This window comes from Cervus elaphus, chromosome 26 (genome assembly GCF_910594005.1).
Source record: "Cervus elaphus chromosome 26, mCerEla1.1, whole genome shotgun sequence".
Classification (NCBI taxonomy): Eukaryota; Metazoa; Chordata; class Mammalia; order Artiodactyla; family Cervidae; genus Cervus; species Cervus elaphus.
Genome location: NC_057840.1, coordinates 47,584,624 through 47,603,917, shown reverse-complemented (window position 1 = coordinate 47,603,917; position 19,294 = coordinate 47,584,624). Strand labels below are relative to the sequence as shown.

At 52.9% G+C, this 19,294-nt stretch overlaps 1 protein-coding gene across 4 annotated transcripts in view; it reads left to right on the top strand.

Annotated features, from left to right (window-relative positions):
* RPS6KA2 (ribosomal protein S6 kinase A2) overlaps nucleotides 1-19,294 on the top strand; it is a 279,856-nt gene that overhangs the window by 47,550 nt on the left and 213,012 nt on the right. The window contains exon 1 of one of the 4 annotated variants that reach the window (XM_043888664.1): nucleotides 10,780-11,015. The exons of the other annotated variants lie outside the window; for them this stretch is intronic. Within the exon in view, the coding sequence (XP_043744599.1) occupies nucleotides 10,965-11,015 (51 nt within the window). The 5' untranslated portion in view covers nucleotides 10,780-10,964. Of the gene's footprint in view, nucleotides 1-10,779; nucleotides 11,016-19,294 lie in introns of those variants that run through there. 4 annotated transcript variants of the gene reach the window in all.

The following is a 19,294-nucleotide window of genomic DNA, read 5'->3' as shown; positions in this document are numbered from 1 at the left end:
CTTCCATTTAATGAAAGTAGAGCTTTGTCACACTTGGACCCAGCATGACAGGCACCCCACAGGTGTCATCCCATTGTGCCCTGATGATAAGCAGGGAGGCCTGTGTCTGATTTGTGCCCAGGTTTAAGTAAGAGGTGACAGCCTTCATCCGGACCCTGACGTCCAGGTGGCAGGTTCCGGGGTGACCCCAGTCCAGGCTCCCGGCTTCCACATGGGTAACCCTGGCCCCTCCTCTTCTCAATGAAGGCTGCAGACCAAGTGGCTCGGGACTGTCATTTCTCCAAGTTGTCCACATTATTAGCTTGACTTAAGCTTCAGAACTCAACACATTTTAATTTGGTGGTACGATTGATCCTGTCGTCATTACTTGCTCATGAAAATTGGTGGTGGGGACTTCGGTTCAGAAGTCGTCTATTCCAATTTGTAGTGAAAGTTGAAAATGTAAAGATTTCAGTTGTTTTGGAAAGGAAGCCCTTCTGGTGAAATCTTAGAGTCAGTTAACAACTGTTAATCATTTAAGCAGGGACTTCCCTGGTGGCTCAGATGGTAAAGAATCTGCCTGCAATGCAGAACACCCAGCTTCAATCCCGTGGTCAGGAAGATCCACTGGAGAATGGAATGGCAACCCACTCCAGTATTCTTGCCCGGTAGCAGCACAGGTCTGCCTGGGTTCCCAGAGCACACAGCTAGCTGATCACTGGCACTTCTAGTGAGAATGTTGCAGTGTTCCGTCTATAGGACGTCACCGAACATCTTCTGTATTCCCGGTTTTGTCCCAAAATGACAAGACGGGAAAATAAGAGCTGTGAGCAAGAGTCTTTGTTTACACAGAAACTATATTTTTTAGCATCCTAATATCTTTTTAACATCCTATTTACAACATCCTAATAAAGAAGATTACTGGGTTCAGTTCAGTTCAGTCGCTCAGTCGTGTCCAACTTTTTGCAACCCCATGAACTGCAGCGCGCCAGGCCTCCCTGTCCATCACCAGCTGCCGGAGTTCACCCAAACCCATGTCCGTCGAGTCGGTGATGCCACCCCACCATCTCATCCTCTGTCATCCCCTTCTCCTCCTGCCCTCAATCTTCCCCAGCATCAGGGTCTTTTCAAATGTCAGTTCTTCACATCAGGTGGCCAAAATATTGGAGTTTCAGCCTCAGCATCAGTCCTTCCAGTGAACACCTAGGACTTATCTCCTTTAGGATGGACTGGTTGGATCTCCTTGCAGTCCAAGGGACTCTCAGGAGTCTTCTCCAACACCAGAGTTCAAAAGCATCAATTCTTCAGCGCTCAGCTTTCTTTATGGTCCAACTCACATGCATACATGACCACTGGAAAAACCATAGCCTTGACTAGACAGACCTTTGTTGGCAAAGTAAAGTCTCTGCTTTTTAATATGCTGTCTAGGTTGGTCATAACTTTCCTTCCAAGGAGTAAGCATCTTTTAATTTCATGGCTGCAGTCACCATCTACAGTGATTTTGGAGCCCAGAAAAATAAAATCTGACACTGTTTTCTCTGTTTCCTCGTCTATTTGCCATGAAGTGGTGGGACCGGATGCCATGATCTTAGTTTTCTGAATGTTGAGCTTTAAGCCAACTTTTTCACTCTCCTCTTTCACTTTCATCAAGAGGCTCTGTAGTTCTTCTTCACTTTCTGCCATACGGGTGGTGGCAGAGAGGAGCTACCCCGCATCAGAGGTCAGGAGCAGCGGCTGCACTTCACTGGAGCCGCCGTGAAGAGTTACCCCACGTCCAAGGTGAGAGAAACCCAAGTAAGAGGGTAGGTGTTGCGAGAGGGCATCAGAGGGCAGACAGACTGAAACCACAATCACAGAAAACTAGCCAATCTGATCACAGGACCACAGCCTTGTCTAACTCAATGAAACTAAGCCATGCCGTGTGGGGCCCCCCAAGACGGTCGGGTCATGGTGGAGAGGTCTGACAGAATGTGGTCCACTGGAGAAGGGAATGGCAAACCACTTCAGTATTCTTGCCTTGAGAACCCCATGAACAGTATGAAAAGGCAAAAAGGTACGACACTGAAAGATGAACTCCCCAGGTCGGTAGGTGCCCAATATGCTACTGGAGATCAGTGGAGAAATAATTCCAGAAAGAATGAAGGGATGGAGCCAAAGCAAAAACAACACCCAGTTGTGGATAGGACTGGTGATGGAAGCAGGGTTTGATGCTGCAAAGAGCAATATTGCATAGGAACCTGGAATGTTAGGTCCATGAATCAAGGCAAATTGGAAGTGGTCAAACAGGAGATGGCAAGAGTGAACGTCAACATTCTAGGAATCAGTGAACTAAGATGGACTGGAATGAGTGAATTTAACTCAGATGACCATTATATCTACTACTGTGGGCAAGAATCCCTTAGAAGAAATGGAGTACCCATCATGGTAAACAAAAGAGTCCAAAATACAGTACTTGGATGCAATCTCAAAAATGACAGAATGATCTCTGTTCATTTCCAAGGCAAACCATTCAATATCAGGGTAATCGAAGTCTATGCCCCAACCAGTAACGCTGAAGAAGCTGAAGTTGAACGGCTCTATGAAGACCTACAAGACCTTCTAGAACTAACAACCACCCCCTGCCCCAAAAAAAAGGTTACTGGGTACAGCTTAGCTTTTTGAGGGATGGAAATTTTCTGTGTAAAATCCAAGTGAGTGAGTCATGTCCGACTCTTCGCAACCCCATGGACTGTAGCCTACCAGGCTCCTCCGTCCATGGGATTTTTCAGGCAAGAGTACTGAAGTGGGTTGCCATTTCCTTCTGCAGAGGATCTTCCCAACCCAGGGATTGAACCCATGTCTCCCGCATTGTAGGCAGACACTTTACCGTCTGAGCCACCAGCAAAGTCCAAAATCCAAGTAACTATTCTTAAAAGTGATTCGTCTCTGTTATTTAATATCAAGTTTAACCCTGTTATGTTTCCAACAGAACTAGTCATGACAAAAAAAAATTACTGAGTTAAATTAGCTTTTTTCCAGATCCAATAAAGAACACAAACATTTTTACTGAACTTAAAAAGTGAATTTAACTGTAAATACATGGATGTAATTATCCTAGGGAATATTGTCCTTTTTTCTTCTGTGGTTGTGCAATATTAGCAAGAAAAATTACGTTTTTAAAGATAATGAGCAATAATAATAATTAGGTAATTCTTTGGTTCACTTGATTCTTCTTTGTCTTTCTAGTTGCCCTTTTTCTGTTAACATCTTTATTCTGTATTTCTCCATCATTTTAAATGTACCCAGACATTCACTAACCTTTAATGTGAGACAAGATAATTTGAATTCTTCTGTTACCTTTCATCACACTCTACCCATAACCCAGCTTTGTCCCTTACCGCTCCACTGAAATTATTTCTAGAAGCTACTGTTTACCGTTTTCTCAGTAAATCAACATTTCCTCGTCAAGAATAATGCTGCATCTTGGAAACTGTTCTCTTTTTCCTGAGCTGTAGCTGTCTGAGTGAGACAGAACGGGGTTCCATCCTGCTGTCTGGTTTCACAGAAGTCACCTCTCCATCTGTATAAAGAGATGACACAGCCTGCTTGTTGGAAACGTTTTATAAGACGATAGATGTCAAGACCTAGTTTTCTTACTCTTTTCCAACTAATTCTCTTTCCTGAGCATCCTTTATCCTCAACTTTTCTGGATAATTTCCTTATTCCTGAACGCTAGTTACAGATAACTTAGGTTTTGTTCTACTTTGCGTGATACTCAATCCCTAAATTAAACCTAGCCGTTTGCATGGCCATCATCACTCCATCAGAAATTCTACAGATTGTCAGTTAATCTTTCAGCATTTTTGAAGAACTTCAGACACAAGAGTTTCACTACTGTGGTTCAAGGCTTTCTCTCATGATGGTCCAGACAAGCCCATTATTGCGTTTGATGTGATTTTCCCAGTTTTCCCAGGGCTTTCTTGGGGGCTCAGAATCTGCCTGCAATGCAGGAGACCCAGGTTCAATCCCTGAAAGTCCCCTCGAGGAGGGAATGGCTACCCACTCCAGTATTCTTGCCTGGAGAATCCCATGGACAGAGGAGCCTGGTGGGCTACAGTCCCTGGGGTAGCAAAGAATCAGACACAACTGAGCGCCTTTCACTGTTTCTTTCCCCTGACCTGACCCCCTGCTTACCGTGGGAACACACTCTTCTGCACCCTCTGTGTTCTTAGGTATCCTGTTCACTTCCACCTGTAGGTGTCACAGGGCTTTACTTTCCCTCCCACCTACCTAAGTGGTTGTCCCCTTGCCCCTGTATCATACCCTTAGTTATCCAGGGAGGGTCTCCAGACTGCATAGCATGGGGTGGGTGGGCCATAGGTTGTGCTAATTCTTAACTTTCTTTACTGATAGACTGTTCTCCAGAGACGGCACAGCAGTACACCAGAAGAGCTGCATGAACTTCTTTATTTCTCCCCATGTTCACAAACATTTTTTTTTAAATTTGGCTTAAAACAAAAGAAATTTGTTGTCTCACAGTTCTGGAGCTTAGGTCCAAAGTCAAGGTGTTGATAGGTCCAGGCTCCCTGAGACACCTGTAGGGGGATCTCCCTGGCATCCTCCGGCTTCTGTCCCCATGTTCCTTGGCCCCCATGTTCCAGGCATCCCTGGGGTCTCTGCCCCTGTGGTCGCATGGGCGTCCTCCTCCTGCGTCTCTCTGCGTGTAAGAAGGACTCCAGTCCAGGGACTTCCCTGGCGGTCCAGTGGTTAAGGATTTGCCTCGCAATGCAGGGGACACGGGCTCCACTCCTAGCTGGGGAGCTAAGATCCCACAGGCCAGGAGCCACTAAGGCCGGCGCTGCGGCTGCTGAAACCGTGGGCCGCACTTAGGGCGCCCGTGAGCCGCGGTGAGAGATCCCACGTGATGCAGTGAGGATCCCAGGCGCTGCAACCAAGACCCGAGGAAGCCAAGTGAATAAGAAAACTTTTAAAAAGAGACTCCAGTCCTGTTGGATCAGGACCCACCCTGAGGACCTCACCCCCACTTGATAAGGTCCAGTTCACAGGCCCCGGTGATGTGGGGACGTGTGCATGACCGTGACGGGTTATGTGGTCACCAACTCTTGGTGCTGTTACACTTTAAAATTTTATATGATGGTTGTAAAGTGACATCTCCTTATCTTATATTTTTCCTGATTTTTTGCTCTTTTCCTTATTTTTTTCTTACGACAAGTAAGAAATGTCATGCTTTCTGTTTAGTGAGTTGAGGATGTCTTCAATTCATGAGAATGTCATGCTTTCTAGTCATGTAGATTTCTCTTGCTCCAAACTGTTTCCATAATTCTTCTATTTCCTGATCGATTTCTCTCTTTTACATTAAGTAAAATAACGTTGAGTAGGATAAGTACATTGTATGGTTATCTCTACTGATGCAGAAAAAGCAATTGATAAAATTTTGACATATAAGTTTGGTAAAGACTTTGTTTATTGTAGGCACAGAAAAGCACTATTGATTTTTAAGCAGATTTTATATCCCTCAATCTTTTTGGACTTTCATTAGTTTTAAGCCCCTCTGTTCTATTGGGATTTCTGTGGTCAGGATCGTGTCATCTGCCCATAAGAATCTTCGAATTCTTTCAACTTCCCCCTCCAAACCATCTGCCACTCATTTCTTTTCTATCCGCACCCCCCCCAGCTCTCTCCCCCCAACCTCCTCCCTCTCCTTTTGTCTCACTGTGTTGTAAGGACCTTTGTTAACCGGTTGTCATGTTAATGAGAGTGCTTGCTTCTGATTTTAAGTTTTTTCCATTAAGTGTGAAATCTGCTTAATGTTTTGGGAATGTGGCCACACTGAAGATGTTTTCTTCCACTCCAAGTTTTCTGAAAGAGCTTGGGTGGAAGGTGTTGCAGGAAGGGGGACCCCTTCCAGGGCCTGAAACTGGGCTCTTGTCTAACACTCGGAAATGGATTGTCCGAGGAGACACATGTACTGACAAAGCAAGAGATTTTATTGGGAAAGGGCGCCCGGGCGGACAGCAGGAGGGTAAGGGGACCCAGGAGGCCTGATTGAGTTTTATGGTGATGGGATTAGTTTCCGGGTTGTCTTTAGCCCATCATGCTGACTCAGAGTCCTTCCTGGTGGTACACGCCTTGTTCAGCCAAGATGGATGCCGGACAGGAGGATTCTGGGAGGTGGTCGGACCTTTTGACCTTTCCTGAACTCTTCCGCTTGGTGGAGGCTTATAGTTCCATGTCCCTTACCAGGCCCTCCTGTCATAAAACAACTCATGCAGATGGTCACTATGGGGCCTGGCCGGGGTGGGCGGTTCCAGTCAGCGTGCTTCCCCTCACAGTGATGTGGGGTGTCTCTGGCCACTGCGTGCGGAGGGTCCACGAGGGCTTTCTGCAGGGGCCCCCGTGCTGGAGACAGCAGCCTGTGTCAGGAGGGTGGGTCATTTGAGAGCTGCTTAAAGGGAGAGTGCTGGGGGTTGGTGATAGACGGGGCGGGGGGAGGATGGCCGGGGAAGGTCAAGGATGACTGCTCGCCCTTGGCTTGCGTGGCTGGATGGACACCACGGTTGGACACACGGCGAGAGGTGCTGACTCTGCCCTCAGTGACACTGACGTGCGTTCCAGATGCTCAGCATGGGATGCTGCGTAGACGCTGCGCAGAGGGACCCAAAGCAGAGGAGGCTCTGCTTCAGTCTCGACTGGAGCTTCAGTGAAAGCAGATGGGTAGGGACCCCGGGAAGCCAGTGTGAACTTCAGTGTTTCAGATGTTCCAGGGGAACGGAATAGAGCAGCAGAAACAGAAGCCGTGATCGGACACAGCGGGAAATGACCCTCTAGGAACAGATCAGAGTACCCAGTTTTCAGACGTGATGGTGTTGCAGGGGAAACCGAAGCGGCTCCCGTTCAGGCAGAAAGGTTTTTTCCTAAGGACTGAACAGTACATCAAAACTGTAGCGGTTGTACCTAAGTGTCTACGCAAGTGAATCATTACAAACTCCTCAGAGTTTTAGTGACCAACACGAGCTATTAAGAAGTGAATATATTTTAAGCACTTGAATTATAATGCCATACATCCACCACCATAACTGGAGTCAGTGAGCCATTGAATGCAATGAGTTATTTGGCCTTTGAAGTTTTCCAGAATGGATGGTGTCTCTGTAAAGTAACACGTGTTCTTGAGAAACCCTGAATCGTGCAAACTCATCTGCTGAAAATAGCAAGGATTTGGGGAAATGGAGTGTTGGGATAGAAAACTCAAAACCTTGGAATCTTATTAACCAGAGCTGGGTGCTGAGCCACTCAGTCCTGTCCGACTCTCTGTGACCCCAGGGACTGTAGCCCGCCAGGCTTCCCTGTCCTTGGGATTCTCCAGGCAAGAGTACTGGACTGGGTTGCCATGCCCTCCTCCAGGGGATCTTCCAGAGCCAGGGACTGAACCTGCGTCTCTTATGTCTCCTGCGTTGGCAGGCGGGTTCTTTACCACTGAGCCACCTGGGAAGCCTAGAACACTAACCCCTCACCACCTATCCGCCCAAACTCAATGCTAGTAAAGGTATCCTTGTGTGAGAAATGCGTGTTAAATTCCTAATACAGGAAATACGCAGCGGTGTGTACGGAACTTCACTGTAATGAAGAGAAAGGCGACGGCCTGGTGGAAGAGCAGGGTGGGTGGAGGGGGGAGGCTGGCCCTGCAGGCGAGGACACCAGTGGGCGTCTACAGGGGCGGCTGTGCTGGGCCGCCTCTGCTCGCTTCCTTTGACAAAGATCCAGGCGGCTCCCATGACGTGGAGTCTTTCACGACTGAACACGTGACCAAACAGGACCAAGAGGGACCGCGTGGGGTCAGAGGGCATCGCTTACAGAAGACCGCGCCTCTGCGTCTTGCCCTGCTCACCCGCGTCCGGCTTCTGTGTTCAGCGCGGGGACCTGGAACCGCCGTGCCTGGAGACGTTTGCCCAAGCCCACTGCACCTTTTATGTTACGTTCACACGTCGTCAGTCCCAGCTCCATGGGTGAACTTGCGTTTTATAAAACATGCGTCCCCAGCAAACCCGCTGTGTTTCATAGGCAGCTTGCAAATATCTAGACGTCGTTTGCTTGTGTAGAGGCCAGGTGGTGGGAGATGCTGACCGCGGGTCTTCTGGAAGGAGAAGCTGACCTTGAACCACCCTGCCTGCAGACTGTGCGTGAGCAACACCTGCTCTGACTCCTCTAGCTAAAGATCTTCTTGTAAGTGTGAGGGGTGTCTGTGTCTGTTATTTATGATCTGGTTGAGTTTATCCTAATTATTTGGGAGATGTGTGTGGTTCTTTCCAGACTCAGCACTCATGGCTTACGTAAAATCAAGTTCCGATTCCTCGATCGTGACAAACACGAGCCAAAATTCTTCCAAAAACTGAAAATAACATCCAGAATTAAAGTTCTTCTGAAGACAGCAGTTAGAAGAACGGAAAGTAGATCCCTAAAACAAATGTTCCCTGAGGAAGAGATGCCAAACTCTTCCATTTTTTAATTAGTTACATTTCCTAGTCTCATAATTTATTTCATCCTCCTTTTGTTTTTTCTTGAGTGGAAAAAATTAACACCTTAAAGCAGAAAGGTACGCTGTAGGTTAATTGAATTGCAGAAAAGAAGTCGGAAGCTGCCAGCTTTTCTGAATTATAATCACAGGAAATAAACCTTGCATCCTTCTACACAAAACCCGGGTTCTTGGATTTTGCCTGCCGTGTGTCACTTTTTCTTCTTCTTTGTGTTTCTTCTGTGAAGAAATTTTGAGCAACTAAGGGGGATAGTTGAGAAGAAAAGATAAATTGTTCATGACGTGGATCTGGGGCTGATGGCCCCCTCTGGAGGGCGACCTTTCTCCTGTGACAAGGAGTTGACCTGTTTTAGCTCTGATTGTAGACTCACTCCCCTTCGAGGCTGTGCCTCTGATTAGCGTGTTGTCTAGTCGCTAAGTTCCGTCCGCAGCTCGGTAAAATCATGTTCTTTAGTTCCTCAGGAAGTTAATACTTATGGTCTTTGAACTTATTAGTATTGGTCTCAGTTCATGTGAATTGAACCCTGTGTTCAAGACGAGGGTGTCGGTCCAAAGCTGCAACCCCTACGTCGTGGCCTGCAGCATCGCACAGAAAGACGATTAACCTTCAAGATGTGCCCAGTTATCCCTGCGATGACATCACTGGGAAAGGGGGTTTCACTCAACACGCAGAGCCGTGACATCTGCCTGTGGATAGGCGTTCCGAGGGTCAGGAACTGAGGCTGATCACGTGGGTGATAACACGGTTTTACCCGTTTTGCTTGGTGAGATGAGCTGTGGTTAGAAGGCGACTGTGGAATTCAGCAGATTCAGGGAGGCGCGTGTATCGGGGAGACGCACCGCGGGCCTGTGGCTGCGGGAAACTCCGCGAGTCATTGAGGGGAAGCTGATGGGGGAGCGGGCGGGAGGGGTCCTTCCCAGCAGAGGCTGGGGGAGACGGTCGTGTTGAGGAGGCCGAGCCTTGAGGTCAGACGCGTCCAGGTCTTGTGAAGTGGCTAGGGGGACAGAGTCCGGGGGAAGTAGCTCCCAGGAGGCATTCTCAGGGCACAGCTTAGGCGCTGCAGCTTCACGTGGTCCTAAAGAGGAGGAAAAGAGAGAATTGTTTCTGAAACTCCGATCTGGGGACTTCCCTGATGGTCCAGTGGTTAAGACTCTGTGCTCCCAATGCAAGGGGCGCAGGTTTGATCCTTGGTGGGGGAACTGGATCCAGCATGGCACACAGCTCAACCTAAAAAAAAAATTCCAGTCTGCTCCCTCCAGCGGTTTTCCCGGGGATGTTTGGGAAAGAGTCGATGGGGAAGGCTGGAAGCAGACACCCAGGCGAGTGACACAAATCCCTTATCGCGGCATCAGGAGGAATTATTGTATGAATTCCTTTATTTTTTTCTTTTAAATTTCTTTATTTTTTTAATTGAAGGATAATTGCTTTACAGAATTGTGTTGGTTTCTGCCAAACATCAACAGGAATCAGCCGTAGGTGTACGTGTGTCCCCTCCCTCTTGAACTGCTTTTACTTTGCTGCTTTCTCCTGAAGCTGCTAGCACTGACTAAGCCACTATTGGCAAAGCACAGCGGCCGTGGCTGAGATTTCAAACTGGTGGACCTGCTGTGCTAACCGGGAAACAGAACACCGTGAGGTCGAATTAGCCCACCATGTCTTGTCCAAGGGCGGTGGGTGCAATTCTAATGGTGTAGGTTTTTTTTTTTTAACCATATTGTTACAAAACTGCTGGGGACATTTTATGAACAATTAGATGCTTGCGGTCACAGATCTGGAGAGAGGCTCTGCTCTCGGAGCCTCAGGAGGCCAGGAACAGGGAATCCCTCCGTGGCTTCGTGGTCGAGCTGTGTGGCCTCTTGGCTAAGTCCTCACTGTGTTAGGTTTCTCCAGGGTAGATGCTCCCCAGGGTGCAAGGAGGTCGGTTTCAAAATGACAAGAGTAGGGTCTCCAAGAAAAAGAGGCCTAAGAACAGTATCAACAGCGACATTGAGAATCCCTTTCTCAGCGGCCGCTCTGCAGCCTCCCTGGTGAGAGGAGGGACCGGGACCCTGGACGTGGCGGCAGGACCGGTGCCCACCGCCCCGAGCTGCCCGCCCCGATGGCTGCAGGCCAGGGGCTCGCTCAAGACGGACAGGCTGGCAGCAGAGCAGGTGGCCGGCCTTGGCGAGCTGGCCACCCCATGGAAAGAGCAGGCCCTATATTAAGCAAGTGACCCTGGGGCGCTAGATTAAGTCAGTTACTAAACGCGGTTCTGACTTACCCTGGCCCCGAGGAGGCAGGGCCGTGCCCTCGCCGCCCCCCTTTGGGGTGATGCCCGCCGAGAACCGGCCTGAATGTTTACAAACGCCTCTGAGAGGTTCGCTCTGTGCCATGTGAAGGCGTCAGAGCCTACATGCCTGAGGGGGAAGGCCGTGCAGCTCCCCGGCACAGCTGACCTCCCTCCCAAGAGGGGACATGCTCTCCCGCCTGCGGCAAGCCTTCTCCAGAGTCTACGGGGCACTGCTAGTAAGTACTACGGCTTGTGTCGTGAAGGAGCTCTCGGGAGAGGCCATGGCTCTCTTTTCAAAATGATGCCTGGTCCTATTTGGGAGCCAAACTGGCCAGTCACTTAGGGTGATGGATTTTCAAAGGCGTGCATGATGTTTGTAAGCCTTTTTGGCACCTCTTCTTATTTTATTTGATATGAAAGTTAGAGCCTGATTTTTAAAAGGTCACTTTTCTCGTATCTCCGTTTGGACCCAGTCTCGGTCCCCTTCGTTTCTGCCTGCCTTTCCACTTCCCACTGCAGGAGCGTCCCGTCCTGCAGAGCGGACGCCCTCTGTCCTCTGCCCCTTGATCTTGTTCGCGACTTCGCTCACGCTCGGGTGCTGCCGTGTGCCTGCCCCCTGGCTGCGTGCTTCAGGGGACGTCCTGTGATGTCGCTCCAGTGAGGGGTGATTTCGGTCTGTCTGCAGCTTGAGCATCCGGTCGGGGGGAGCTGTGTTCACTTCTTTTCTTTCTCCCGAACTTCTCTCCATTTTCCTTTTTTATCCTGCTTTTCTCCTTCCCCTCCCTGCGCTCCCTTCCCTAAGACGGCAGGTCCTAGGTGGGTGACGATCGGCCGGTCTGGGCCTGGTCTGGGGACTTGGCCTCCAGGACCCTCACACCTGCCTCTCCAGGTCTTCTCTCATGCCGTTTGCTTTAAGTGCAGCTCGGCTCATTTGTGGTTCTCTGTCCCATTACTGGTCCCAGATCAAGGGGACGGTTGTCACTGGTCAGCACAGCTTCCCGGAGCATCCTGAGTGCTGCTGGGTCCCGAGGCCTGGGCAGCTTCCTCCCCGCCTCCTGTGGTTCTCACTCTTCTAGTCTGTGGACGAGCAGGCTCCCCGGTGGCTCAGCGGTGATGAATCCACGTCCCAGTGCAGGAGATGCAGGTTCCATCCCTGGGTCAGAGAGATCCCCCGGAGAAGGACATGACCACCCACTCCAGTACTCTCGCCTGGAGAATCTCACGGACAGAGGAGCCTGGTGGGCTACCGTCCATGGGGTCACAAAGAGTCAGACACGACTTAGCATGCAAAACACGAAACACACGTGTCAGAACTACATACATACCCATCACGACAGATTACAGGCTTCCCACTGGTGACGCCTGGATCTTGTCATGTGTAAAGCCACCAAGAAAACAAAACATACAAACGATGCTATTGATGATCATCGATACTGTACACTGTTTATGACCAAGTGAACCCCTATTTATTTAATGTTTTCAATTAATTTATTTAATGTTTTCAACTAATGTTCTTTATAAAACACAGCCATGGAGATGGGCAAGCCAAGTGGGAAGGCTTGTGAGCATCTGTCCACAGCAGGCATGTTCAGAGACCACGGAAAGGGCCGCTCGCGTCTTCCCACAGCACGTGTGGTGTATCTTCACACGTCCGAGATGAGGACTGGCCGTGGAGAGGAGCAGTGTCTGCTCTGTAGGGCCTGTGCTCCCACTGTACAGATGAGAAGGTGGAGGCTTCTTCAGAGGAGGCGAGTCGCTCGGTTACCCAGATGCTGGTGAAACCGGAATGCAGCGCACGCAGGGCAACTGCAGGGCAGAGACCCGCCCACCCCCTGCCTCCTGCAGCCCAGCGCCAGTGACAAGCCCCCACCTCCCGCAGAGAGGGGAGCCACGCCCACATGCCCAGAGATGCTGCCTCCAGGAGCAGGGCACCGGGGTGCCTGCGCCTCTGATGCTGGCCAGGTGTCCGTCTTTAGAGGGTCTGAGGCCGTCAGAGCCATCCACGGCCATCACCACATACTGCAGCATCCGGGCCATCAGCGTCTGCTTTCCCCACCCACCCCGGGCCCCAGTGGCCTTCTGCGTCGGCAGGTCTGTCTGCACATCAGCCCTGCAGTGGGGATGTGCCGGGTCCCGGAGCGGACCCTGTGGAAGAGCAAGGCTCTGCTCTGGGCGCTTCTTGTGCGTGTGTGAGCGCCTCTGAGCAGGGCCGCCCACAGCGGAGCTGGTGAGGGGCCTGGGCTGTGCGGTGACCACGGGCGGGAGGGCTCCCTGACCGGGGCCGTCGCGTCCGTGGGGGCAGGGCTGTCCGGTGTCTCGCCTTTATCCTCCCCCTCCACTCCCGCCGTGGGCTTTCCCCAGACTGGGCACCTCCCAGGACCCAGGGAGGGACCTGCTCAGGACTCCAGGCTCCGCCAGTGGGATCAGGGCTGCAGAGATGCTGGTGGTCCCACCCCAACTGCCTGTCTGTCAGCCTGGAGGCTCAGGACCGACTTGGCGGGTGGCTTCCCGGGCCACCACCTCTCTCTGCAGCATGGGGCACCCTCCAGAGCAGATGGACACCCACCATCCCAGCGCCCTGCCCGGGGTCTGGGCTCAGGCCCTGGCAGTGAGGGCCTGGAAGGTACTGGCTCCCTGAGCTCTGGGTGGACGGTTCGTTTAGAGGTACCAAATATTTGCTTAGGAATTATGGAGGGTTTATTTAAATGCAGTTATTTATAAAACAGAAGCAGACCTACAGGCATGGAAAGCAAGCTTACCGTTACCAAAGGGGAAAGGAGCAGAGAGGGATAAATCAGGAGGTTGGGATTATCATCCACGCTGTGCTCAGCTGTGTCAGCTCCCTGCGACCTCATGGACTGTGTACCCCGCCAGGCTCCTCTGTCCATGCGATTTCCCGGGAAAGAATACTGGAGTGGGTTGCCATTGCCTTCTCCAGGGGATCTTCCCCACCCAGGGATCGAACCCGCATCTCTTGTGTTTCCTGCATTGGCAGGCAGGTGGTTTGCCGCTGAGCTACCCGAGAAGCCTCTAACAGATACACACTACTGTGTATAAGATGGGCTTCCCTGCTGGCTCAGCTGGTGACGAGTCTGCCTGCAGGGCAGGAGACCCCGGTTCGATTCCTGGGTCAGGAAGATCCCCTGGAGAAGGGATACGCTATCCACTCCAGTATTCTTGGGCTTCCCTGCTGGCTCAGATGGTAAAGAATCCGCCTGCAGTGTAGGAGACCTGGGTTCAATCCCTGGGTTGGGAAGATCCCCTGGAGGAGGGCACGGCAACCCACTCCAGTATTTCTGCCTGGAGAATCCCATGGACAGAGGAGCCTGGTGGGCTACAGTCCACGGGGTCACAAAGAGTCAGACACGACTGATCGATGAAGCACATATGTAAGATAGATAACCAACAGAGACCCGTTGATAGCACAGGAACTCCACTCGGTATTTTGAAATAACCTACAAGGGAAAAAAAAATCTGATGAAGAATAAATGTATATGTGTATATAACTGAACCACAGTGCTGTGTATCTGAAACCAAGGTAATATTGTAAATCAACTGTGCTTCAGTTTTTAAAAACGGATGTTGAATGTTGTCTGATGCCTTTTAGCACCCAAAAATGTGGGGGGAAAGTGAATGCACGTGGCTCCTAGCAGCTAGAGCCGTTGTATCTGCCACCTGCACCTCTCCCGCAGGGTCTGTCTAGCACCCACCTCCAGGCCTGCCTGGGAGGGGCCCTGGGGAATTACCAGTGACAGTGGCCGGGCGCAGCCTGCCTCTGTCTCCTCTGCATCCTCTTCTTTACCTGCTCACCCAAGAAGATGGTGGTGGTTTTCCTACGGCGCCCATTTGTGTTGCTCTTTTCCTCATCAGACGGAGGGGACGCACGCAGTCTGTGTTGGAGGTCTGAGTTGGAGATTTCCCGGAAAACCTCACGATCTCTGTTCTCAACCCCAGGCGCCCGAGTCTGAGCGTCTCTTCCTCTGAATTCAGGTTGGAGTTCTGTTTGCAGAAGGGGACCCACGCCTCCCGCAGCAGGAGAAATGGTGTAAACGCACGTGGAGGTGGGAGGGACCAGGGTGGGAAGACCAGCGTGTTTGTGGTGTGAAGCCTTAGGGCGGCCACCTTTCTGCTGGGGTAGGGTCTGAGGGCAGCTCTGATTCCGGCAGGTCTTGCGAGGGGCAGAGAAGAAGATGCTGCCTTCGGGTGGAGCTGGCTTGCCTTGCAGTGGTTGCGGGCTTTAGGACCGAAGAAGGTGAGAGCTGAGTCTGGTCACCTGAAGCGCTTGGCTCCATCCTGACGCCCCCGCAGAGGCCGGCCGGGCAGAGCCCCTTTCTCAGGACACGTGGGTCGTTGGACAGGAGTGGCCGGGGTGAGAAGCAGCCCGTTTGGCAGCTGCGTCTTGGAGAAACAGGGATCGGGGGTGCTGGGAGTGTGAGCCACGGGATGATGGGAGATGCTGGGAGATGCTGCCCCATGGACAGAGGGGCCCTGTCTGCTCAGAAAGAGCTGAGCCCTGTGAATGTTGGGGGATTGCACCCCGAGCTGGTGATGGGGAGTGACATGCCCAGTGGTGTCGCGGATGGAGGGACTGGTGCCCGTGGGGGCCTCCTCGGTGTTCCCGGGGCCTCAGCTCCCCGACCCGAGAGCTCTTCTTCAGGGAGACGTGCAGAGGAGGGGGCGGGAAGGGTCTGGGCCCGGGGAGGTGGGCACTCTCTGTGCGGGGGGTCGGGGTCTGCGGGGGGACAGGGTGCCCTCAGCACCCCCGGGGCTGTCCCTGGGGCTGGGCTGGCGCTTGGCCTGGGGTCCCTCCTTCTGGGAGAGGTGAGACCAGTGACGTCCTTGCCCTTCGCACCGCACGTCTCTGTCCACCCGGCAGGTCGGGGCATCTTCCTCGGCCTTTGGCCTCCACCCCGAAGGGGTTCCATCTGCATCGTGAGCCCTTAGCTCCTTCCTCAGGCCCAGGTTCTCTCGATGACTGTGACTTCCTGGGGCTCACGTGTGCATGGGTGTGCATGGGTGTGCAGCTGTGACCATGAGTTGGGGGGGACCCACGGCTCAGGCTCCCTGGACCCCTGACCCCCGTGCTGGTCCACGCCCTCCCCACCTTTCACTTCCAGCCTCTCTCGCTGCTGCTGCGACAAATGCGTTCTCACCCCAGTGCCTGCTGCTGCGTGCTAAGCAGCCTTGGTCATGTCTGACTCTTGGCAGCCCCCTGCGGACTGTAGCCCGCCAAGCTCCTCCGTCCATGGGGATTCTCCAGGCAGGAATCCTGGAGTGGGCTGCCATGCCCTCCTCCAGGGGATCTTCCCGACCCAGGGATCGAACCCGAGTCTCCTAAGTCTACCTGCATTGTCAGCAGGCGGGTTCTTTAACACTAGCGCCTCCTGGGATGCCTTCACCCAGGTCTCTCCCCAATTCTCTGACTCTGTGATGTTAGCAGAGCGAGTTAGGCTCTTCGGACCTTAGATTTTATATCTGGAAAGTGAAGTTGAGGTAAAATTCAAGATTCTTTTAGTTGAATTGATAGATAGTTGATTTAGAATATTGTGTTAGTTACAGGGGTATATAAAAGCAAATTGGGGTCTTTGCAGATTATATTCCATTTTGGGTTATTGCAACATATCAGGTATAAATCCCTGCATTACACAGTAGATCCTTGTTGCTCAGAGATCTGAAATTCTGATTCCTGGCTTAAAAAGCCAGGTGTCAGCCGTGCGCCAGGCACTGTCCTGACTGCATTCCACACAATGATTCCCTTATTCCGCCTCATTCTCAGGAGGGCCGCACAGTTACTCTTCCGTTTTACAGACAAGGAAACCGAGGCGAGTGTGGCGGCGGGTGTAAGCTCATTCCGAAGCTCACGTCGAGTCCGGGATCGTGTCAGGCAGCTGACCCGGGCACTTCCCCTGCCAGCCCAGCTGCGCCCTGCCAGCCTCCCCTGCACCAGCCCCCCACCCAGGTGTCATGTCACCTCCTGCCCCTCCATCAGCCGGCCTTCTTCCCTCAATACCCGGTGGTGACTGAATCGCTCCTGCCCTTTGCTGAGCGGCCGCGAGTGGAAGTGGTGACGTGGTGACATGGTGGGGATCCCCGAGTGCTGACTTGTGACCAGGGGTCAACGCCGGCCTCTCCGGGAGGCCCTGCCCTCCGCAGGGATGAGGCTCGCCAGTGGGAACGCGGTGTCCTGGCAGGACCGCGGGGGGAGAGCACGGCCTGCCCTGGGCTGGCCCGGGTCCCCCCGGTGCAGCGGCTCCAGCAGACTCAGGGTCCTTCTCGCCCCCAGACGCCCTGACGCACAGCCTTGGGGAGCAGGGGAGACACCCGAGGCTCTGAAGAGCAGGCAGAGAAGGAGAAGGATTGCTTCTGCACCCAGCACACCCCTCCCTCCTCAGCCCGGGTCCGCATCCTCCTCTCCTGCTTTCAGTCCTCCCCGCACCTCCTTCCATTCCACCCCCGCCCCCCACCATCACCCCCGCCGGCTCGTCCTGAGCTGGGAGGTCTGGACCAGGGATGAACCCCTCCCGCTAACAGCACCCTTGGGTGCAGGCTGGCATCCTTGATGGTGAGCGCACGCGCAGTCCACACTCTGAGATGATTCTGGCGAACACGGTTACACACGGCTCTGCTCACACAGACCCGGACAGTCTTTCACGCCGGGCGGCATCATGAGCCTCCTGCCGCTTGCTGAGACAGTGCTTGCCCTCTTCCAACACTCCCAGATTTAGTTTGTGTGAGCATGCTGTGTTCGCTTCTTAGCACAGAAAATCAAAGTCTAAGAAGCCACATCTGAGCAAATAAAAGTGATTGGGCTTCATGCAATCCAAACAATCCAGCAAACTAGCTCCACGGGAAAACAAACACGGTGACGTCAGCCGGACATCAGTTTTATAAAAGTTTTTGGGAAACTCCCTCTAAACCACCTCCATCTTAGCAGTTTAGAGGCAGGAAATCCCCTGGCCTCTGTGAGTCTGGCCCTGACTCTCGCAGCTGCAGGGGGCATGCCCAGGTCGGGACAGGGCTACTGGACTTTCAGGAATGGTCCGTCAAGAACCCCGAGTTACCCTCTGTAACTGTGGCTTATACCAGGTAAACCGCTGAACGTGTGGCTGTCCCGTGGGGTCCATAGCGTCACGGCCCTCGTCTGAGAGCCGGGCTTGAAGAAGGCGCCCGCTTCTCTGCCTGAGGTCGGGCTCCAGTGGGACAAGCCAGGGGCCCTGGTCACCCTGCTCCACCCGCAGCAGATGCCAGCGGGCAGGGCTGTCGTGACGGAGGCCTTCACAGCGTCAGAGCCGGCGGCGGGGTCGGGGTGGGGAGAGAGAGTGGATGCACTGCCGTTTCTCTCCCTGGAGCTGCGGTGTGCAGGCAGGCCGGTGGTGCAGAGACGTGGCCCGCTGTCTCTCTTCTCCGTGCGTCGTTCCAGCAGCATGGGGCAGGGCTGCCCTGAGAGGTGACCTGCAGCGGCCTCTCGGCCCTTCCCCACTTGCCATAGACGTGAGACGCATAGTCTCCGGCAGTCCAGGCAGACTTCCTGGAAGAAGTGGTGTGTCTCACGGGAGGAACGGGACGGACCAGAGGGGGGCAGGCAGGAGCGCAGGAGGAGGCAGGCTGGGGCGCCAGGGGCCATGGGTGAGCCTGCGACTGTACGCGTAGGCCAGGCTGCCGGGCGTGGTGCGTGCTGGGGGTGGCTTATCAGTGGTTCTCCGTCCTGACCCTAGGGCAGGGAGGAGACAGGGTCTGGGGTCCTCTCTGGTTCTAGCAGGGAGGGAGGAGGGACGGGAGTACATGTTGGTGGAGACCAGTGCACCATCATCTCCGCGGCCCTCGGGATCGCCCCGTCTTCCTGCCCGTGTGTTAAAGCCTCCGTGGGCATCTTCCCAGGGGCTGAGCAGCAGGCTCCCCCCATCTGAGTTCTGGGTCTCTCTGCCCCTGAAGGTTCGAGGTTCTGGGATGCATTCTCTTTCTGTGGTTCTCAGGGCATTCTGGGGGCATTTCTGCTTAGAGACAGTGATTTTCCTGACAGAGACCCACTGCTCGGAAAAGGACCTTGATTGCTGGATGGAAGGAAGTGTGTATAGTCCTGGATCACCCTGTGATGAATCACCGATTTATCACAGATGAAACTCGATGTCTCGTGGCCCCTTGCGGTTCTCCAGCCAAGAGTACTAGAGTGGGTTGCTGAGCCTTCGTCCCAGGGGTCTTCCCGACCCAGGGATTGAACCCACGTTTCTTGCGTCCCCTGCATTAGCAGGTGGGGTTCTTTAGCAGACGGGTTCTTTACCACTAGCGCCACCATGGAAGCCCCATAAGTCATTGTGAAAGTGTTTGTTGCTGAGTCGTGTCTGACTCTTTGTGACCCCATGGACCGTAGCCCTCCAGGCTCTGTCCATGGGATCCTCCAGGCAAGAACACTGCAGTGGGTTGCCGTTCCCTTCTCCAGGGGATCTTCCCGACCCAGGGATGGGCTCTCCTGCACTTCAGGCAGATTCTTTACCCTCTGAGCTACAACGGTAAATTC